Genomic DNA, 23,141 nt, shown 5'->3' on the forward strand with positions numbered 1-23,141 from the left:
TCGGTGCGTAACGGGGGGGTGCGCGTGAGGTCATCGCGCGGGCGGGCGGGCGGGGTCGGGCGGTTTGAACGAGACGAAGACGGAACCGAAGCCGGGCACGGGCAGTGGACGGGGTCCTGCCGAGAGCCGGTGAGCCAGCTAGCGGGCACGGGGCGGCGGCCGGGGCACTATCGGGGGGGCCTCGGGCCCGGCAGGCGCCGGCGGGCCCTGCGGGCGGTGCCTGGACGACTCTCCACAGCAGTGCATATCGGGCCGGGTGGGGGGAAGGGCGGGGCCGTGACCCGACGCGCGGGCTGGCCTGGGGGCGCGCGCTCAGCTCTGCCAGGGGCGGGGCCTCGGGCCGGAAGTGGGGGCTGCACCTCGAAGGCGTGGGGGCTTCTGGGCCGCGGCCTAGGTGTGGGACTCGGACAGCGGTGGTGAGAGGTTCCGGGTTAGTTGGGCCGGGGTAGGCGGTGTGTGTGGTTCAAGTGAGTCCTTTTGGGAGCTCTGGCGACCTCCACTGTAGGAGGCGGTGTCGCCTGATGGTCAAGAGTTCGGTTGGAATTTAGACCGTGGTTCCATTCCCTGCTGTGCGACCTTGGGCAGGTGCTGAACCTCTCAGCCTCAGTTTCCTCATCTGTAAGACGGGGACAACGATAAGACTGCCGAAAGCTCTTGTCACAGCACGTGGCAAAAAGTAAGAGCTCAATGGTCTCCTTCCTTTCTTCTCTGGGCATCTGTTGGGCGCTTTGCTGAGCAAAGGCCTGTTCTCCAGGCGTCTGCATTGTGGTGGGGAGACAGATAGGAACTAAGGAAATGAATACATGAACAAGATAATTTCATATAATTACTATGAAGACAGTGTAACAGGGTGATATGAACAGTGCTTTTTCAGCCCCTGCTTCACAGCTGCCCTGAGGTGCTTAAACAGTTTGGCCTCTCCCCCATTTTGAGGATGAGCATCCTGAGGCCTGTTGAGGGAAGGTACACCAGGCCTAGCACTCACTTACCTGTTGGGATGTTGTAAGATAATAATAGCGGCTCTTGGCTAATTGGGCACTTGCAATGTGCCAGGCATTGTGTTAAGTGCTTGATGGGGCACTGTATCATTTAATACCACACTATCTCAGATTCTATCTTCATTTTACAATTAAGGGATTGAGACTCGGAAAATTCAAGTGATTTACTTCATGCTGTCCAGCAGTTGGCTGAAGCCACATCTGTGATCATGAGTCCAGGCTGTCATCCTCTATATTATGCTGTCTCCCAGAGAGCTAGTGTGTTTCCTACCAGTGTGCCATTGGTGGTGCTGTGTCAGAGTGCCCAGCATGGTTTCTGGCACAAAGAGAAGCTTAAGACTTGATGTGCTTTTCACTGAAGTGTTTTCGCTTAAATTCTCATTTAATCCTCACCACCCCTTTGTGCAGAATATGTTGTTCATCTTTTACAGGTGAGCCATTTGTGATCCAGAAAGGTGAGGTGTTTACTCAGGGTCACATGGTTGTCTTCTGGCGGTACCTACCTCCTTCCCTCCCTCCCTCTCTTTCCATAGGGCTCACTAGGATGCCTTGAACGTAATAGGGTGTCCCTCAGCCAGCATCCAGTCAGAATGGGTTTGAGAACATGCTAGGAGAACTGCTGAAGGAGGAGAAATACCTGGGGAGGAGGTAAGAGAGCTTTTTCAAGGCAGTTGAGCCCTGGATCATGGAGCTTTTAAAGGTGAGGCTTGAACAGTGGTTGTGGGGTTTCCATTGAGGCCAAGCAATGAAATCCTTAAGAAGGAAGAGTAAGCTGTAGCTTACTCAAGGAGATGTGTCTCTCCTTGGTTCCTGATAATAGTATTTTGCATACAGTATGCATTTCATTTATCCATTCATTTTGGATTTTCAGTAGGGGAGACACTTGATCTGATTTGTGATTCAGGAAATTTGCTGTGGTTGCTGTGTAGGGACAGATTAAAGTGGTGAGACTAACATGAAGGCTGCTTCAGTGGATCTGGATGAGAGAGTAATAGCTCTGAGGACTAGACTGTTTTGACTGCCTGGAAGAGCCAATTAATTGGTTGAGTTGGTAGATGTTTATTGCATATCCACAGGGTGCCTAACCTCATGTATTTAGTGGCTGCAGAGTTTGTGGAGCACATGGGACCAGGTATTAAGGTACTGCTAATGAAAGAGTTTTAAATTATATGATGATGAAGGGCCATTAACATTTTCTGAGCTGGGGTGTGGTCAGGAGACACACGTGGCTGAACCAGCTGCTTAATTTTATGGTAGCATGACCTATACAATAGTCAGTGTATGTATGAATGTCACCAAAATAGTTTACAAGTACTTAGCCTGGGACAATTTTTTGTTTGGATGTGTCTCTCTTTGGTTCCTGATAATAGTATTTTGTATACAGTATGCATTTCATTTATCCATTCATTTTGGATTTTCAGTAGGGGAGACACTTGATCTGATTTGTGATTCAGGAAATTTGCTGTGGTTGCTGTGTAGGGACAGATTAAAGTGGTGAGACTAACATGAAGGCTGCTGCAGTGGATCTGGATGAGAGATGGTGGCAGGTCTTGGGCACTGTTTTTGGCACTGGAGGCAGGAGGATGAGTGGGACTAGGTCTCTTCCTACCCTGGATCTTGTTTGTTTCATACCTATTGTGTGTCAGATACCATGCCAAGTATTTTATGTACCTTATCTCATTTAAACCTCACCTCGTAGTTTTTAGATAGGTGGCATTAACTCATAAGATAACTAAGGTGTACTGAAGTTGAGTAAATTGCCCAGAGTTATACAGCAAAAGAGTGACAGCTTCACACTCAAACCGAGGTCTTCTTGGCTTGAAATCCTCAGGTCTTTCCATAGAGCAGATTGCCTCCTGGCTCAAATCTAGTCTGGGAATGAGAGATAATGACAGTCCAGTGTGATAATGCCAATTGTAGAGGTTCGTATGAAGTGCTGTGGGAACTGGAATTAATTTCCCAGTGGAGTCAGAAACGAAATTGTGTTGGGTTTCTTGTATAAAGTGGTTTTATCGGGGCACCTGGGTGGCTCAGTGGGTTAAGCCTCTGCCGTCGGCTCAGGTCATGATCTCAGGGTCCTGGGACCGAGCCCCACATCAGGCTCTCTGCTCAGTGGGGAGCCTGCTTCCCCCTCCCCCTCTCTCTGCCTCTCTGCCTACTTGTGACTTCTCTGTCAAATAAATAAATAAAATCTTTAAAGAAAAATGGTTTTATCATTGGAGTTTAAAAATGTAAGAGTGCTGATGGTTTACTTTCTGAAAAAAGCTTATATAGATACAGTTTTCTGTCTTTGATAGTGTCCTGCCAACCTGAAAACATATAGCATTTACTGAGTGCTCACTGTGCGAGGAACTGTGCCAAGTGATGGGCAAATATGGGATGTGAGGGCACAGACCTGGTAAGTTATTTATCTTGCCAGCTCTCAGTCACCCTGCTTATAAAAAGGGGATTGGTTGGGTAGATCTCTGTCTCTTCCAGCCCTCACATTCTTTAACTATATGACTCAATGAGACATGCAGGAGACTGGTATGGGAAGATCAGTTCATACTCTAGGCACTAGGTGGATGGAAACAAGTGCCGCAGGAGAGCATGGGCTCTCGTGATGGCTCCAAGTTTGCTCTTGAGTTTTTTTTTTTTTTTTTAAATTTTATTTATTTATTTATTTAAAAGATTTTATTTAATTATTTGACAGGCAGAGATTACAAGTAGGCAGAGAGGCAGGCAGAGAGAGAGAGGAGGAAACAGGCTCGCCACTGAGCAGAGAGCCCGACGTGGGGCTCGGTCCCAGGACCCTGGGATCATGACCTGAGCCGAAGGCAGAGGCTTTAACCCACTGAGCCACCCAGGTGCCCCTGCTCTTGAGTTTTTACCTCCCGCCTCCAATGGTAATATTGGTGTCTCAGGAAATGAGGGAAATTGTTAATTGTCAAGGTCACTATGAAATCTGGTGCTTTTATAGTTAGTTGTTTGTCCTCCTGGTAACTGACCAGGGATTTCATTAAGTCTGAATCAACCTACCCCTCCGTCATTGCTTGAGTTTTCCTTTCCTACTGTGCTCTACCAGCAGTTGGGGTGCTTTTTCAAATATATTGGGAAGCAAGAATTCCCATCTGCTCCAAAAGTTCTTCTAGCTGCACTGAGAATCGAATTGACATGAGACAGATTGACAGGAGAAAATAAAACTTAATAGCTGTATGTACAGGGAATGCCAAAGACAGGCAAAATGAGCTCTGGATGTTACTCTCAGAAGAAGCAGGTAGGGGTCTGGAATTTCAGAGGAAAGGAAAGCATTTCACAGTGGTAAGAGTAGGTGTTTGGCAGTTAGATGTTTGCCCTGCCATACGATGGATCACTTAGATAAAATTTAAGACCGCCAGTTGATTCTTCTATGTGGTTACCAGAGGGACAAAAATTTTTTGGCTCAACAGGGTCTCCAGTGCCTTCAGCTCAAAATAATCCACTTGCCAAAGTGGCATGTTCGGGTGTGGGGGCTGGGTGTCCTGAACTCCTTCATAGACTTAAAGGAGAGTGAATTCTCCCCTCTTTAAATCACCACAATGGGGGCGCCTGGGTGGCTCAGTGGGTTAAGCTTCTGCCTTCGGCTCAGATCATGATCTCAGGGTCCTGGGATCGAGCCCCACATCGGGCTCTCTGCTCAGCGGGGAGCCTGCTTCCTCCTCTCTCTCTGCCTGCCTCTCTGCCTACTTGTGATCTCTGTCTGACAAATAAATAAATAAAATCTTAAAAAAAAAAAATAAATCACCACAATGGGTTTCTTAACAATTACAGAATAAAATTGAAACTCCTTACAATGGCTGGCCAAGTCCTAACATGATCTGGCTTTTTCTTTTCCCACTTCTGTTCCTCCTTCTGTGCCTCCCTCTTGCTTATTGGGTTACACCCACCTTTCACATCTCCATGTGGCTGCTTCCTTCTGATTGTTAAGCTCAAACGTCAATTCAAAGAGACTTTTCCCTGACCACATTACCCACCACCCCCATTTTCTAAATGGTCGATATGAAATGACATTTGTTGGTGTATTTGGTCCGTGTCAGATCAGTACTAGAACATGAACTACCTGTGGATAGGCAACTTGTCCCTCTTGCTTATGTGTTTCCTTGGCTCTTGAACAGTGCTTTGTAAATGTTTGTTGACTGAATGAGGATGATGGTGGCATAAACATTTAATAGCATTTTAAGTTATTATGTTTCTGTGTGTTTGTTGTTTTGAATTTGAAAGCCTGTGGGGTGCCTGGGTGGCTCAGTGTTAGGTGTCTGCCTTCAGCTCAGGTCCTGATCCCAGGGTCCTGGGATCCAGCGTGCTCCCCGGTGGGAGGCCCGTTCTCCTTCTTCCACTCCCCCGCTTGTGTTCCCTCTCTCGCTGTTGTCTCTCTCTGTCAAATAAATAAATAAAATCTTAAAAAAAAAAAAAAAAGCCTAGCAGAACAGCGAGGGGCAGCATTTGCTAGTGGCAGGGAAAGAATGTGTCTTGCAGGGCTGGGCAGGTTTGGCTGCCAGTTCCCAGGGCTTCTAGGTTGAGCCTCTCTTTCCTCATATGTAAAGTGAGGAGAACGAGATGAGCCTTGTGGGGAGTTGGCAGAGTAAATGACAAGTATCTGTGAAGCTCCTCAGGCATCTGGTCCCCAGGTGGTTCAGGAGAGTGTTGGGACCAAGGAGCCTTCACTGTAAGGTCATTTCCCACCATGTTTGTAGTACACAGGTTTTTGAAAAGTTTATTTACTGTTTTGCTTATGAAAAGTGGGCATTTAAAGTCTTTAAAGAAAAGTTGGAACATAACGAAAAGTATGAAGAGGAATTAATAAAGGCCCACCATCTGAAGGAAACTGCTGTGAATATTTTGATACTAATCGATAAGTTTTCTGAACAGAGAACGTTGTTTGTGCATCAGCTTCCTTCATAGGGCATTTTTTTTTTTAAGGTTTTATTTATGAGTGCAAGAGAGAGTATGCATGAGAGAGAGAGAGAGAGCATGAGCTGGGGGGAGGGTCAGAGGGAGAAGCAGGATCTCTGCTAAGCAAGGAGCCCTATATGGGGCTCCATTCATCCCAGGGTGACCTGAGCTGAAGACAGGTGCCTAACCAACTGAGCCACCCAGCACCCCCTTCATTGAGCATTCAGTCAGTCATCTCTTTACTTAGTGTTTCTGGTTCCTTAAAATTTAATACTAATGATATTAGAATGGGGCCTAACTTTTAGGCTGGCAGGGGTTGGGCAGTTCATTTAGGGTTATGCCTGTGTGTGGCAGTCCAAGTTCATGGCTGGAATCCTAGTGTCTGATTTCGTCTCTTGGGGAAGAATGCGAGGCTTAAAAATTTGAGTCTACTACAGGTCTGCTCTGGGTAACTGACTCTTCAGGAAATGCTTGCTCTCCCTTGTGCACCTAATAACATAAGCCCTTCTCTTTTCCTCTCGTGCTGTAGAAGATGGCAGTGAACGTATATTCAACATCAGTCACCAGTGATAACCTAAGTCGACATGACATGCTGGCCTGGATCAATGAGTCTCTGCAGCTGAATCTGACGAAGATTGAACAGTTGTGCTCAGGTAAGAGAAATCCACTAGACTATTTCTCCAGGAAAGCCTGCAGGTCCTTCAGGAATATACAGGCCTGTATCTGACCTCAGAGGCCACAGGTTCAGGTTCTGTGTCCGGGCTGCCCTGTTTCTTCCTTTTAGCCCTGCCCCAGTTCCACTTCTAGAAGGAGCTGTGCTGAGGGAGAGTGTGCTTCTTTGCCACCATCTTGACATTCTGAGGCCTGTCGCTTAGCCCAGCTTCTCCATCTGCACTCTTGGGCATCCAGATTTGAAATGTTTCCTTCAAAGATGACATTTGTAACTGTTCTAGTTTATATTAGTTTTATCAGTAGCATGTCTTACTCCCAAATAGTACAACACCAAAGTCAGGCAAATGCCATTTCAGCCACAATTTTATTGAACTGTTGCTTAACAAGGATATTACAGAGAGGTAATGATTTAAGACAAGAGTGGAAACTTTTTTTCCTCCCCCGTGTATACTTTTTTTTTTAAAAGAATTTATTTATTTATTTGACAGAGACACAGCGAGAGAGGGAACACAAGCCGGGGGAGTGGGAGAGGGAGAAGCAGGGAGCCCTACACGGGCTCTATCCCAGGACCGTGGGATCATGACATGAGCCGACGGTAGAGGCTTAACGACTGAGCCACCCAGGCACCCCTCCTGTGTATGCTAATTGACATTGAAAAAACTAGAAGAAAATAAAAAATGCCGTTAGTTCCATTATTCAGAGACAACTGCTGTTGGGCTGTTTTCTTTCACTTTTCTATGCACGTTTATATATTTGTGTATGTTCCAGGTTTTTTCACTTGACTCTATTGTGGATATTCTCTAGTGTTATTCACTATCATAAAAATAAGTTGTTTTTAATGACCTTGTGCTATTTCTATGGTATTCTTGAATTAATATGTTTCTGATTTGGGAACATTTAGGTGGCTTCTAATTTTACCATAGTGATTTCTAGAAATAGAATTACTAGATCAGAGGGTATGAACTCTAGGCTCTTGGTAATTATTTTTCGTGAAGATGTTACTGGTTTCTACTTCCTCTAAAGACTTCCTGTCTCATCTTTGGGGTTTCTTCTGACTGCCCTGGACTGTCCTCACATGATAAGGATTGTGTTGGAATTACCAAAACTGGGTCTACCAGATAGAGGTGGGATTAAGAGTATGCCAGAAGGATGAGATGTATATGTTGCTGCTACTTCAATTCTTACCGTGTTTGTGGGAGAGAATTAGAATTATTATTGGGTGTAACAACAGTAGTCATTTGATTGAACACTTATGTGCCAGGGTTATGTAAATGCTTTCCCAATATCTCTTCATGCAGTTCTCACTATATCTCCTATGAGGTGGAGATGTTTATTAACCCCAGTTTACAGATGAGGCACTGGGCTTAGAAAACTGAGTAACAAGTCCTGGGTTATAGAACCGAGAACAGAATTGAGACTCGAACCTTTGTTCAAATCAGGAGCCGGGGTTCTTCAATCCCCATGCCCTGCTCGGCAGGGGCTCAGACTTTTCCTTTACCGGTGCCATTTGAATTTATGTATGTATTTATGAATGATTTTATTTTTAATTAATCTCTGTATCCATCGTGGGGCTTGAACTTTCAACCCCATGATCACGAGTGCATCCTCCACCAACTGAGCCAGCCGGGTGCCCCCATTGCTTTTGGGGTGTTCGGGTGGCTCAGTTGTTGTGTGTCTGACTCATAATTTCATCTCAGGTCATGATCTCAGGGTCATGGGAGGTGCCGAGGGGGGAGTCTGCTTGAGAGTCTCTCTCTCTCTCCTGCCCTTACCCTGCTCGTGTTTGCTTGCTTGCTCTCAAATTAATAAATACAGTTAACTGCTTTCATTTATATTAAATAAAATGAATTCAGTTCTGTTCTTCCTTATTTTATAGCTGGATCCCAGTCTTGCTCTTAGTTTCATTTGCTCCTCTTGTTCCATCCTCTGTGAAGGTTAATCTCCATTTTGCAGATGGTTGTGGGGAGGCTCTTTAGGAAGTTGTGTAGTGAAAAGATGGTGTGCATGAGTCATGCTAGTCTCTCACTCGTTACTTTAGTTGTGGCAGGCACAGTTTAGCATAGGCCCAGGTTGTTAGCCTTAGACCTGTGCTGTCTTCCCCCCCAGTTTCTGTTTCCTCAGTCCCATCACCACATCCTCATTTGTTTGAGGCTTTTTTTTTTTTTTTTTTTTAAAGATTTTATTTATTTTTTTGACAGACAGAAATCACAAGTAGGCAGAGAGGCAGGCAGAGAGAGAGGGGGAAGCAGGCTCCCCGCCGAGCAGAGAGCCCGATGCGGGGCTCGATCCCAGGACCCTGGAATCATGACCCGAGCCGAAGGCAGAGGCCCTAACCAACTGAGCCACCCAGGCGCCCCTTGTTTGAGGCTCTTAAAGCACTTGCTTGTCCCGTGTTTTCTGACTAATGTGGGGATGAGGTCATCCCGGTTTTCATCAGGGCCAACTTTTTCACCAGGAATTTCTCCCTAAAATTTACCTGTTTTCTTAAATATACTTTGAAATATATTTTTCTTAATTTAGATTTCTTCTTTTAAAGATTTATTTATTTGCAGAGAGAGAAAGGGAGAGAGCATGTAGGTGTGGGTGGGGGAGGGGCAGAAGGGGAGAGAGAATCTTGATCAGATTCCTTGTGGGGCTCGATCTCACAATACTGAGATCGTGACCTAAGTGGAAATCAGGAGTTGGATGCTACCAACTGAGCCACCTGGGTGCTGCTAGATGTCTTTTCATGTGTAGGTAAGTGGTACACATATGCTCTGGCTCCAGATTTAACCTCATTCAGAGAGGGAGCTGTTGTGGGTAGTTAGAACTGGGTGTGAAGAGGCTTCAGTGTGCTCTGAGCTGTGTGATTTTGGACAACTCCTTTAAACTGGGGTAGTTGAACCAGGCCCACCTGTAAAAATAGCTCTCAGATACGGAGTCTGTGCCAGACCCTGGATGTGAGTGTAGATCTCTCAAGGGAGTGTGCATATGCTCATCTTACAAACAAGGAGACTGCCTGTGGGGCACAGCTTATGCATTGCAGAGCCTGGTTTTGAACCCAGATCTTTCTCACCACAGAATATACACTCTTTTGGCTGCATACATATCTTTTTTTTTTCAAGTTGTATCTTTTTAAAAGAAGCATTTGGAAGAGAGTTAGACAAATGGCAATTACATATAATTATTGCAATGATATTCTCATTGAAAATCCCTGTGAAGAATTTCAGCTTTGCAACCTACCTGCCATTTTTCTTACCCTGGATAAAGTGCTTTTCCATAGCAGAGAGCGCTAAGTGCAGGACACTTAACTATGATTTGTAAGCAAGCTTTATTCATTCGTAGCTAGTTTTCCTCTGACAGGTATATATGACTTCTCTCCAAGTATGTAGATGGTTGCATGGTGTTTCACTTTGATATTTAGAAAACTAGGACTCAGTTTTCAGTGTGAGGCCAAACAGGATGAGCTGCAGACATGATGTCCCTGTGGAAGGCCTGCCGCTGGGGCATCGGAGTTCTGGAGTAAGTGAGGTTCCTGAGACCCTTGTGTTTTCTGAGGCCTAAGCAGAATCCCAGTAGCCTTTAACACTGCTGGTCCCTCCTAGTCTTATCTCTGATGAGCCGAGGATAGAGCTGACTAGAATTTTCTACGAAACCCAAGCCTTGAAGGGTAGGAATAGGTCTTTCTCTTGGGAGCACAAAGCTCTGAGGTCCTACACCATTAATGTGCCGGTTGCCTCTGAAATGGCTGAGGTTTGTCAGCATTGTGACCCCACCCTGCCCCGCCCCACCTGCCCCAACAGTGAAACAAGTCTTTGCTTGGCTATTGTTAGGTAAGGTGAGGATAACTTTCTGTCATAGTTGGTAGGTTGTTTAGAGATTCATTTCCACTCCATAGTCTCCTTGTGTTTGCGAGCTAGTCATCAAGTATTTTGGAAAGATAGTCATCAAGGAAAGAATGATTTGGATGAGGGATTACTTGTATCAGAAAGGGGATGCTGGTTGTTTTTTGTCAGCCAGTCCTCTGTTCCCTCACTTCCATTCCATGTTCAGGACCTTTGCATGTTTCCAAGGGCCCAGCACAGTTCTTTGAACCTGTAGAGTGGCCCTCACTGAGTGTTTTCGGCTCCCCCTTCTCTTATCTTCTCTGCTCTAGCCTGGCCTCCATAGTTCCTTTGCTGCATGGATTAGGAGACGTGCGTGGTGTGCAGACACTCCGTGGCATATGCTAGATTTCCTTATTTCTCAGGCAGCTGGTGTGCTGATTGATCGCTTCTACTATTGGATATAAAGGTTGTTTCTGTTTCTTACTCCTGTGAATAAAGTTAGCATAGCCAGTTTCATAAGTGAATCCTTGCCCTATTCTTTTTTAATTACTTAGACTGTATCCCCCTGCCCATGTGTTTATTGGCCATTTATACTTCTTTTGTGAATTGTCCCACTTGCTTTGTCCATTTTTAATGAGGTCTTAGTTTTTCTTTCTGTATCATCTGTTTCAGCAAGTTGCAACGTGGCGTTTATTTTCCCCCAACCAGGAGATGCTTCTTTATTCAGCTGGAGGGTATTGTAAGAGGATGTCGTGACACTGTGGAAAAGAGCAGTGGATAGGGAGGGCAGGATACCTGGGATCTGGTCCTAAGCTTTAGTCTCTGGCCCTGTGATCTTGGGCCACAGTTTTTTGTCCTCCATTTTTAAATTATAATGGCTCTAAGGATTTTTCCAGCTCTAAAATAAAGAACTATGATAGTTCTTCAAGCAAATTTTTTTCTTTTTAAAAGATTTTATTTATTTGATAGAGAGGGAGGAAGAGCAGGGGGAAGAGGGAGAAGCAGACTCCTGACTGAGCAGGGAGCCCATCAAGGGACTTGATCCCAGGACTACAGGATTGTGACCCAAGCGAAAGGCAGACATCCAACCAGCTGAGCCACCCAGGCACCCCAAGGAAGTATTTTGTGAGAAGCAGATGACCGTTGCTTTCAAGTGGTTCGGTTGACTTTAGTGGGAAGTCAGTGGCTGGCCTGAAAATAGTGTGTATTTAGTAAATGCATACAGAAAAATATCTTTCACGTATAACACAGTGCTGTGGATATAGATGCCTAGTAGATTATTGTGTGTGCACGCATGCATGTGTTTTGAGTTGATTTGTATGCATCAGGATCCAAACAAGATCTGTATATTGCAGTTGGTAAATTATGACTTTAAAATCTCTTTTAAAATATAACAGGGGCACCTGTGTGGTTCAGGTGGTTAAGTGGCCAACTCTTGATCTCAGCTCAAGTTTTTGATCTCAGGGTCGTGAGTTCAAGCCCTGTGTTGGGCCCTATGCCAGGAGTGGGGCCTACTTAAAAAAAAAAAAAAAAAAAAAGTAACGTATTACCCTTCTTTATACTATTAGTTTGTTAAACTGGGTCATTGTCCTCTAGCATTTAGGAAGCTATTTGTGTCCCTATTTTAAAAATATAAATATTGCTAATTCAGTGCCTGGTATATAGAATTCCTTCAGTATATTTTTATTAGATCCGGAAGTAAATTTGGCACCTCGAAAACCAGGCTTTCACTTTTTGATGCTTTTTTTCTACTCAGAATGTCACTTTGGTCATGGAGGTGCTTCTGCTCTTTGCATCTTCTTTTCAAAAATAATGATGGTGGCACTGTTTATGCTAGAACTGGCAGGGAGCCAGATTGATCTGATTTAAAGTAAGTTGAATATGCATATGATGGTAGTCTCATTCTGCAGAACACGTTTTGCTTAGTCACCGGATTTCTTGCCTCTTTCCCTAGCTGTTTCCTTTGGCACATCAGCCCTGCAAGGGCACTAAGTGCACAGTGAAGCCTGCCCTATCTTAGGAGAGTGCAGTTCGGTAGGCATTAGAGAAATTACATTCATGGGAATTCTAAGCCCCAAGAAAATACTTTTGGGGAGGCTGATGGGAAAAAATGAGCAAGTGGGGGAAGGAATGGAATTGGAAAGAAATGGGATGAAATATATGTAGTTGTTTTCTATAGTTGCTTTTAAAATAAAAAAAATTAACTCTGTTTATAAACTGATAGGCTAAGTTTATTTAGAGATGTAAAACCTTAGGGAGACAGACATCTTAGAAAAACATTTATTTAACCTAGGTCAGGGGATGACTCTTTGAAATACTTGGGAAATCCCTCCTCCTGCTGGTCAGGAGGAGGGTATATCCTTGCAAAACAGCAGACAGAATCACCTCTTTTTCCCTTCGTTCTCTTCTAGGGATTCATTTTTCCTTGTAGTGGTCATTTTATTGTCGTATTTGTTTCTTTTTCTTTTTCTTTTTTTTTTTTTTAAAGATTTTATTTATTTATTTGACAGAGTTCACAAGTAGGCAGAGAGGCAGGCAGAGAGAGGAAGAAGCAGGCTCCCTGCTGAGCAGAGAGCCCGATGTGGGACTTGATCCCAGGACCCTGAGATCATGACCTGAGCCAAAGGCAGAGGCTTAACCCACTGAGTCACCCAGGTGCCCCTGTCGTATTTGTTTCTTACAAAGTTTTAACATTTCATGGGAACATTTCTTCTCTCCTTATCACAGGCTTCCGGATTGCAAGTATGTTAGAACTTAGGTGAAACCAGTCTTGTTATAGATTTTGAGAAATTGACTCTGACGTCAAGTGGTATTGAAGTTTTTGGGTTTTGTGGTTCACTTTTTTTTTCTTTTAAGTTGTTGTAAGTAAACTGCCCACAACATGGCTTGAACTCTCAACACCAAGATCAAGAGTCACATGCTTTACCGATTGAGCCAGCCAGGCACCCTATTATAGGTCTACTTTACAACTTTTTAAATTGTATGTGGGTTAAGTAGGTTTGGGTAAAAGTTCATGCTGCTTCTTTATTTATTTTAAATATTTATTTATTTATTCTAGGGAGCACATGGGGTGGGGTTGGGGGAAGCGGGAAAGCCTCAGAGGGAGAGAGAGAACTCCCCACTGAGTCTGGAGCCCAACTTGGGGTTGGGAGGGGGGTGCTCAATCTCACGACACTGAGATCCTGACCTGAGCTGAAATCAAGAGTCAGATGCTCAACCAACTGAACCACCCAGGCACCCCAGTTCATCCTGCTGCTGTTTTTGTTTGTTTGTTTGTTTTGTTTTTTAAGATTTTATTTGTTAGAGAGTGAGAAAGCACAAGCAGGGGGAGGGACAGAGGGAGAGGGAGAAGCAGGCTCCCCACTGAGCAGGGAGCCTGATGTGGGGCTCAGTCCCAGGACCCTGAGATCATGACCCCAGCTAAAGGCAGACTCTTAACCGATTAAGCCCCAAGGCACCCGATCCTGCTTCTTTAATCGTAGTATTTAATGACCTAAGTGTGTATATTAATCTTCTGTTGTTCGTTCAGGTGCTGCCTATTGTCAATTTATGGACATGCTGTTCCCTGGCTCGATTGCCTTGAAGAAAGTAAAATTCCAGGCTAAGTTAGAACATGAATACATCCAGAACTTCAAAATACTACAAGCAGGTTTTAAGAGAATGGGTGTTGACAAAGTAAGTAAATTTTACTTTCATTTGGGTGTTTCTTAATTAGAAACTGTTACTAAGGATGTAGATGTTGGCCTGTAACTTTGGACATTTTCTACCCGCCCCCCTCAGTTTATATAATTAAATTTTCTCCAGCTAAAATAGGATTTATTGGGAGCAGCATTTCTTTGTACCCTTCTCCCCCGGTTCCCTGTTGTCCTCTCCTTTATTTTGAAGTTACTGGTGTCTGGAGGAATCTGCCTATAAATCTGTATTCACGATTTTTAAAAAAATAATACTGTTTAATCTTTATTAGTCTGAGATTTAATCCTTTTATCTCTGGATTTACTTCTATAAAGCACACCATATGATAGAATAAGTAGTTCTAAGAGAAGAATCTAGAATTATTGCTTTTTATAGTAGGGTACAAGGAAGATCCTTTGTGTGTGCTGACAACTTCCCTTTTGCCCCTAAGGGAAAGTAACAGAAACATAGTCCACCAGGCTTCATTAGGACAAATATTATCTCTGTTTTAGTAGATAATGTATTACACAAAATTAAGCAGCCTCCCCCCCATTTTTCTTTCTTTTTTTTAAAGATTTTATTTATTAGAATGTGAAAGGGGGGAGGAGCAGAGGGGGAGAGACAGAATCTCAGACTCCATAACAACCATAGAGCCTGATGGGACTCAGTCTCATGACCTTGAGATCATGGCCTGAGCTGAAATCAAGAGTTTGATACTTAACTGACTGAGCCACCCAGGTGCCCCAGAATAGTTTATTCTTTTAAGCCATTTTATGAGGAAATGTTTTTTAATAAAGTTTGTAGTCATACCTTAATTATCTTGCTGGTGTATCTGGTCTGTATTTACTTAAAAATCAATCTTCCTATAATATATGAAATATGTATTTGTATTGAATGACTATTATTTAGATACCCAGCATAGTTTGGCGTAGCTTATGTGCAGTAATTTTTCTTTTTATAGAATTGCTACTTTATTTTTTTGAACAAGGAAACATTTTTTTTTTCTCTCAAGGATTTTATGTATTTATTTGAGAGAGAGAGAGGGAGAGACACAGCAAGAGACGGAACACAAGCAGAGAGTGGGAGAGGGAGAAGCAGGTTTCCCGCTGTGCAGGGAGTCCAATGTGGGCCTTGATCCCAGGACCCTGGGATCATGACCTGAGCCAAAGGCAACTGCTTAACGACTGAGCCATCCAGACGCCCCATGCATGAACAAGGAAAATTTCTAAAGCATACAAAAGTAGAGGGAATAGTGTAATGATCTCTCATGTATGTCACCAGTTATCAAATGATGGCCAGTTTGTTTCAGATATCCCTTTACCCCACCTGCTGTACTCACAGATTATTGAGAATGAGTTCCAGATAACACTTCGTTTATCAATGTTTCAGTATCATACAGAGTAATTTCTTAAAATTCTATTTATTTGCTCAGAGAGGTGGATATAGTTCAAAATATTATGTACATTCATTTTTTTGTTTGTTTGTTCTATTTATTTATTTGATAGAGAGAGGGGGAACACAAGCAGGGGGAGTGGGAGAGGGAGAAGCAGGCTTCCCGCTGAGCAGGGAGCCCGATGTGGGCCTTGATCCCACCTTGACCAAACCACCGAGGTGCCCACATACATTCATTTTTATAAAAGTATGATTGCAACTGGAATCCTTGATGAGTTAAAAGATAGTTAAACTCTGGCCGACAGTCCAATAATTTGAAGTAATACCTGATAACAGGTATTTTGTACAATAAAAATGTTTACAGGATTATATTTTAATAGGTTTGGAATTACTTGAAAAACATACCAGGGCACCTGGGTGGCTCAGTCAGTTAAGCGTCTGCCTTTGGCTCAGGTCATGATTCCAAGGTCTGGGATCAAGCCCCCCCAGGAAGTCTGGACTTCCTGCTCAGTGGGGAGCCAGCCCCTCTCGCTCCCTCTGCTGCTCCTACTGCCTGTGCTTATGCGCACTCGCTGACTTTCTCTCTGTCAAACAAATAAAATCTTAAAAAAAAAAAAATAGGAAAACATACCATTTTGTAGAAATCTGATCTGGGACAGATTATTACCTTCACCTATTTTTTTTTTTTTTTCAAGATTTTATTTATTTATTTGACAGAGACAGCGAGAGAGGGAATACAAGCAGGGGGAATGGGAGAGGGAGAAGCAGGCATCCTGTGGAGCAGGGAACCTGATGCGGGACTTGATCCTAGGACCCTGGGATCGTGACCTGAGCCACCTTGGCGCCCCACCTTCACCTGTTTTTAAGACAAATTTATCTCCCCTGCCCTTCTTTTTTCTTGATGAAAATTTTTTCCAGCTTTTTTGCGATGTGATTGACAAGACAGAATTTTCTTTAACACAGTTCACTGTAGGTACCTGTGGTTGGTTTGTGCTCTGGGTTTCCTACTTGGTGATGGGCACTGTGGCCATGCAAGTTGCCTGGGAGATTTACTCTTCAGTGGAATGAATGTCTTATGATGTGCTTGGAATGTGTGTATGTGATTAATGTATAATATGTGTTCTTTTGCATTTCTGATTCCTTTTGATGGGGGGATTGGCAGGTCTAAGTACTTTGTGGAAGGCAAACTGTTTGAAACTTGCTCTATAAACTTTCAGGGGCTTACTTAGCACCAAGTTCTTGCCTTTAAACATTTTTTTTTCTCCTTTTGGTAGAGCTTTATACTGATTTGATGCATGGACATGTTTGATGCTTGCCAAAAACCTCTTGCTTTGGGCTAAATAGTCTTGGTATTTTTCTGCAGATAATTCCTGTGGACAAATTAGTAAAAGGAAAGTTTCAGGACAATTTTGAATTTGTTCAGTGGTTCAAGAAGTTTTTTGATGCTAACTATGATGGAAAAGACTATGACCCTGTAGCTGCCAGACAAGGTCAAGAAACTGCAGTGGCACCCTCCCTTGTTGCTCCAGCTCTGAACAAACCGAAGAAACCTCTCAGCTCTAGCAGTGCAGGTAAAACTACAGAACAAAAACACCATTTCTGCACAAGAGTATTCCAAGTATTCGTTAATCATCCGTTCATTCAGCCTTCAGCCAGAGGGTTTTGAGCCCCATAAATTTAGGGAGATTAAGGAGCATAATCCTAGCCTTGTGGCAGGATTATGATTGTGGCATCAGGCAGACCTCTGTTTGTTCCTAGGTCTCTCTAGCCCTGTTTAAGCCACTTTATCTCTTACCCACAGTTTCTTCCTCTGTAAAATGGGAATTTTGGTATTTGCCCCAGAGGGTTGTTCTTGAGGTTTGAATGAATTACTTTATGTAATGTTGCCAGTACTCTTTAGTTGTATGGGCTAGAAATTCCTCAGGTTAGCTCACAAAAGGGAGCTTTAGTTTGAACACAAGGCCTTTTCACAGGGCCCTGAGATGGGAAGTTACAACCAGACTGCAATACCCAGGAACTGACGGAGATTTCTAGGTCTCTTAGGAACTGTGCTTGGCTCTCTGCATCATCATTCTGTCTGCAGACCAGCTTCCTGTGCTTATTGTGGGCTTCCCTGGCCTCTCTAGAATTTGAGCTGCTAAGTGGCTTTGGCTTGCTATGATACCAGCAGAATCTGGGAGGCAGTTTTTAGAGACCTTCTCTAAAAGGTTTTGGCTTGGTAGGTTTCCCAAAACCTCTTTGCAGTTGCATATTCGTGGAATATTTGTATACCTAGGGACAGGGCAGATGTTCTTCAGATGCTAACTTCTCCTTTTCCAGAAGAGGAAAGAGTATTAGTTAATGAGAGGCTGAACTATCTGATAAGTAGAGAGGGGCATTGTGTACTTTCTAATTTTTATAGCTTTATTGAGATATAATTCACTTGCCATACAGTTCACTCATTTAAAATGTACATTTGAATTCTTTTTAGTGTATTCGCAGATATGTTCAGCTATCGCCACAACCAATTTTAGTACGTTTTTGTTACTCCCTAAAAGAAACCTTGTTTGTGTCCCATAGCAGTCACTTCCCATTTTCCCTTAGCTCTCCCCACCCCCCCCAACCCCAGGCAACCACTAATCCACTTTGTGGATATACCTGTTCTGAATGTTTCACACAAATGGGGTCATACAATATTGGTCTTTGTGTCTGGCTTCTTTAATTTAGCATTATGTTTTCAAGGTTCATGTCATAGCACCTGTCAGTACTTTCATGTTCGTGTCATAGTACCTGTCAGTACTTCATTATTTTTAGTGGCTGAACGATACTGCATTGTATGACTATACCACATTTTACCTTTTTAATTTTTTTTGGGAAACAGAGGGAGAGAGAAAGAATCTTCAGCAGACTCCATGCCCAGTGCAGAGCCTGATGTGGGGCTTGTTCTCACAAGAGAACGAGAGAACACTGAGATCATGACCTGAGCTGAAATCAAGAGTCAGATGCTTAACTGGCTGAGCCGCCCAGGGGCCCTCACATTTTATTTATTCTTTAGCTGCTGATCATTTGGGTTGTTCCCCCCCTTGAACTGTTAGGAATAGTGCTGCTTTGAACTATACAAGTTTCTGTGTGGGCCTATGTTTTCATTTCTCTTGGGTATAAATCCGAAGATACCTACTTATGGAGCACAATTTTTTGGTCATATGGTTCCTCTGTTTAACCTTTTACAGAACTACCTGAGTCTTTTCAAAGTGGCTGCACTGATTTATATTCCCATCAGTAGAGTGTGAGGGTTCTGATTTCTCCAGATACTTAGTGCTTAGCTTGCTAGAATGGGGATCTGCATAGATGCTGGGAACAGGCAAGTGGAGATTTGCAGTAAGCATTTAATCTTGGGGATAAAGATATACTAGAGATCACCCAGAGGAAGTGCCTGTATCTGCAGGTGAAAGCCTTACAGTTATTGAACATTTTGGGGTGTCAGGAAGATCAGATATTTCTAAGTCTGGCATCATGTACAGCTTTACAGAATAATTGCTAAAGAAATGATTAAAATCACAAACCATAAATTTACCTCAAGGTAGCCTGTTCTTGATTATTCTTGTTTTAACCACACTACTCTTTCCTTACTTTGTCAGCTTTTGGCTCTATTCACAGAGAAGTCTGTAAGTCCTAGTCAGGGCACTGCTTTCCTCTCCTAACCCTCCCAACCTCCTTTTACAAGGTGAGCAAGATGCAGGTTTTGAGGTAACAAGTGTTAAGATCAGTCTGCCACCCTTCTCTTCCCAAGCCAAGGAGTTTGAGGTTCTAAGATGGGGGACATCTTATTTTCCAGATGGGAGACGTTGGGCACCCGGCAGCAGCTGGGACTGTGAGCCCACTCCTGGCATGAAATTTGTCTTTGCTCCACGAAGTTACCCTCTGTGTGGATTTGGTTGGAGCTAGGTTAAGGTAGATTGTTGGTGTGTGCCAGAAGGACTGTGTTGCTTTCAGATGATAGTGCTCTTTACCCCAGCAGAAAAAAGACCTCATAGAGGGACTCCTTCCCAGAACAAAAGATGGTGGCTAAAATTGGTACCTAACTCTGCTGCCATAGAAACCGTTCTGGGCAGACACGGGAGTGTGGTCTTGCATGCTGGGCTCTCTACATTGGGTCCCTGCACAGCACAGCTGTGGAGGGCCGTTGGTCACAGGCTCCTCTTGTCTGGTGGGTATTTTATCTTGAAGTTTCTCTTCTTAAAAAAAGCTCTGCTGCTCTCTCAGCTCCACAGAGGCCCATTGCAACACACAGAACTACTGCAACCCCTAAGACTGGCCCGGGTGTGGTGCGAAAGAACCCTGGTGTGGGCAACGGGGATGACGAAGCAGCCGAACTGATGCAGCAGGTAGGCACCGCCTCTGTCCGAGACAGGAGTCGCTTCAGGAGTAAAGGTGCTGGGCAGCCCTGACCAGGGGGAGGCTTGTCTGTGTTCTTGGAGGAAGGCCTGCCTTGTCCCCCTGCTGAAGCAGTCCTCGGCGTGAGTTGTGAGCACTTTGGGTGCTGTGTGGGAACTGGGAGTGTGGGGGTGTGGGTAGAAGAGTGGGATCGGGCGTGTCTAAGATGTGTTAGTGTGACAGAAGCCAGTGTCTCTGGAAACCTGCCTGTATAGTAGAACCGTGTTGAAGATCTCCGGAACACCTCTCAGCGTTCTGTGGGATTCACAGAGTGTCTCTTGAATTTTGGCTCCGACAGAAGATAAAGGAGAGTTTCTTTCTAAATAGTAAAAAAGATTCTGTGGTGTCTGTGCTGAAATCCTGGGTCACTAGAGATCTAAGTTAGAGTGGAACTGGTGTGGAAAACTCTTCTGTTCTTATTTGTTCTGTGATTTGGAATGTATGCTTCAGGATTAAATATCCTGAAGGTACTTAGCAGAGGTCTCTGGATCTGAACAAAATTTAGACTTAGACATTTTTTCACCAACCCTTATAGTTTTGTTTGTTTGCTTTTGGGTGATTTTCTTTATTAATTCCAGTTTTAAAATCAAGGATGCTCTATGATTCCTGTGTGTTTGGAATTGAATCCTTTCACTTTCCTGAAAGCCAAGTCCTAAAACCTAGGGGCAGTGGCCTCACTTGAACCTGGAACCTCTCATGACCCTAGCCCTGCTCCTAGGAGATCAGGACCTAAGAGCCTGCCCAGAGACGATATTTGTTTGTTTCTTTTTTGTTGTTGTTTCTTTGTTTGTTTTAAAGATTTATTTATTTGACAGATAGAGACCATAACCGGGGTGGGGTAGCGGGGGGAGCTGGCTCCCTGCTGAGCAGAGAGCCCGATGCAGGGTTCCATCCCAGAACCCTGAGACCATGACCTGAGCTGAAGGCCGAGGCTTAACCCACTGAACCACCCAGGCGCCCCTGTGTTTTTTTTGTTTTTTTTCAGTCTTTTTAAAAGATTTTTTATTTCTTTATTTGATAGACAAAGATCACAAGTAGGCAGAGAGGCAGGCAGAGAGAGAGGAGGAAGCAGGCTCCCCGCCAAGCAGAGAGCCCGACGGCGGGGCTCAATCCCAGGACCCTGGGATCATGACCCGAGCTGAAGGCAGAAGCCCTAACCCACCGAGCCACCCAGGCGCCCCCTTTTTCAGTCTTTTGATTTGTGTGTGCCCTGTGCTTCTAGGTGCTGATGTTAAGGTACCTTATCTGGGCCACCATCCCCATTAGTGTGGCTGCCTTGAGTACCCTCTGGGGACTGTCACTGTGAATGAAGTACGGAAATCCTGGAGAGTAAGGAGACTGCACTGTAACTGTCGGTTTCTAGGCAAGGATGTGCACAGGAAGCATAGGGGGCTGGGTGGCCAGCCCGGGCTTCTTGTACTCTAGAGGAGAAGATGCAGCGGATTCTGTGGGACTGCTGCTCTTGGCACAGCTAATGTCCTGTGTGGTGGGGCACAGGTTTTGGGTTGTATAGATTTGGGGATTTTTCTGGCTCTGTTGCTTCTACTTGGGGGGCAAGTCAGTTAACCTCTCTGAACTTACTGTGTTGTGTTGTGACTTACTTTTCTCATAGTAGTTGAGCTGATGTTATGTCAGGTCCCTGGAATGGCATTTGGGATAAAAGAGGAAAATGGCTGTGGATAAAAAGCAATTGTGATTATTATGGTTCTTGTCCATGGTCTTGATAGAGCAAAATAGATTCTGGAGTGTCTTTTTTAAAAAGTTCACACGAGTCAGATTGTCTTTACAAATGTTAATAATAAAAACAAAAATAATGGACATTTTTAGAGTGGTTTGCCCTTGTTCTAGTGAGTACTTCACTTCTGCATTAGCCCTGTGAGGTCTCACAGATAGGGACAATGTGCCTGGGGAGGTTAAAATGACTTACCCGGAGGGTGGAGTCAGCTGCCCAAGCCCTGTCTCCAGAGTACTGAGGCTCGCGCAGGCGTTCCTTTTTTTTTTTGTTTTTTGTTAATATGAAGGAGTTTTTTTTTTTTTTTTTTTTAGGTTTTCTACAGGCTGCCGGGGTCCTTATCTGTAACACCCTGTTACTAACTCCCTTGGCTCTTTTACCTGGTCTGTCTGGCCTCTTGGAAGTATTTGAATTTGTGGCCTTTGACAGAGGTGTGGAGGTCTGGGAGACGTAAATGATGTGGGAAATAGAGCCAGACCAGCTTCTTAGGGCAAGAGGACAGCGGTGTATTCTACATGGATTACCTCATGCAGCAGTTCTGCATTCTTAAGGCATCCTGGAGTTTACTTTGAGTTGATTTGAGTCCAGAGCAGTACTGTTCAAGAGAAATAGAATGCAAACCAGAAATGTGAGGCTCATACATAATTTTAAAATTTCTAGTAGCCACGTTTAAAAAAAGGGAAAAGAAAAACATGAAATTTCTTCTAATAACCCATTACCCAATGTATCCAAAGTATTACCATTTTAACATGTAACCAATACAAGTTAACGTCAGTGAGATACTTTATGCTTGAAGACAGTACTAGGTTTTTGAAATCCAGTGTGTATTTGTATGTATTTAATATTTGCCGCCTGTCTCAATTGCATTGGCCACATTTCAAGTACCCAGATAGCCACTTGAGGCTCCTAGCTACTCTGTTGGCCTGTGCAGGTCCAAAGCATTCTCCTTAGGTTTTCTAGGTTATAGCTATTACTTTACTACAAGAGAAGGTTTAAGAGTGGCATTGGCATTGATTACTAGCCACAGAGTTTTAACAATCTCCTAGGTAAGCATTTAAAGGAATGGGCAGCGAAAGCCAGTGACTTTCAGTGTATACTCTCTGTTTCTTGTGGAGATATAGATATAGATATATATAATTTTTTTTTTTTAGATTTTTATTTATTTATTTGACAGAGATCACAAGTAGGCAGAGAGGCAGGCAGAGAGAGAGGAGGGGAAGCAGGCTCCCTGCTGAGCAGAGAGCCCGATGTGGGGCCTCGATCCCAGGACCCCGAGATCATGACCTGAGCTGAAGGCAGAGGCTTAACCCACTGAGCCACCCAGGTGCCCCTCTTGTGGATATATCTAATTGAATGATATCATGGAGGAAGCCTGCTTTGGCCCCTCAGTGGGGCCCAGAAGGCTGAGTTCTGGTGCCCTTGATGATGTGTAGGCCAAGGAAATTGGAGTGGGTTTGTGAGGAAGGCACTAGTGAACCTTGAGTGATGGACTCCAAAGTGTAGCATAACTTTTGACTTCCCTTTACTCCCAAGTCACTAATGTGA

The 23,141-nt window shown here is 44.0% G+C and overlaps 1 protein-coding gene across 5 annotated transcripts in view; it reads left to right on the forward strand.

Moving 5' to 3' along the window:
- Positions 1 to 23,141, forward strand: part of MAPRE1 (microtubule associated protein RP/EB family member 1) — a 27,875-nt gene continuing 4,734 nt past the window's right edge. Inside the window, exons 1-5 of one of the 5 annotated variants that reach the window (XM_082745969.1) lie at positions 1 to 129; positions 6,439 to 6,562; positions 13,917 to 14,062; positions 16,815 to 17,022; positions 19,694 to 19,815. In XM_082745969.1, coding sequence (XP_082602095.1) covers positions 6,442 to 6,562; positions 13,917 to 14,062; positions 16,815 to 17,022; positions 19,694 to 19,815 — 597 coding nt within the window. In that variant the 5' untranslated portion in view covers positions 1 to 129; positions 6,439 to 6,441. Of the gene's footprint in view, positions 677 to 6,438; positions 6,563 to 13,916; positions 14,063 to 16,814; positions 17,023 to 19,693; positions 19,816 to 23,141 lie in introns of all 5 variants that reach the window. The other 4 variants (XM_082745973.1, XM_082745972.1, XM_082745970.1 and 1 more) reach the window with 4 other exon arrangements.

This window comes from Mustela nivalis, assembly GCF_964662115.1.
Source record: "Mustela nivalis genome assembly, chromosome: 8".
Lineage (NCBI taxonomy): Eukaryota > Metazoa > Chordata > Mammalia > Carnivora > Mustelidae > Mustela > Mustela nivalis.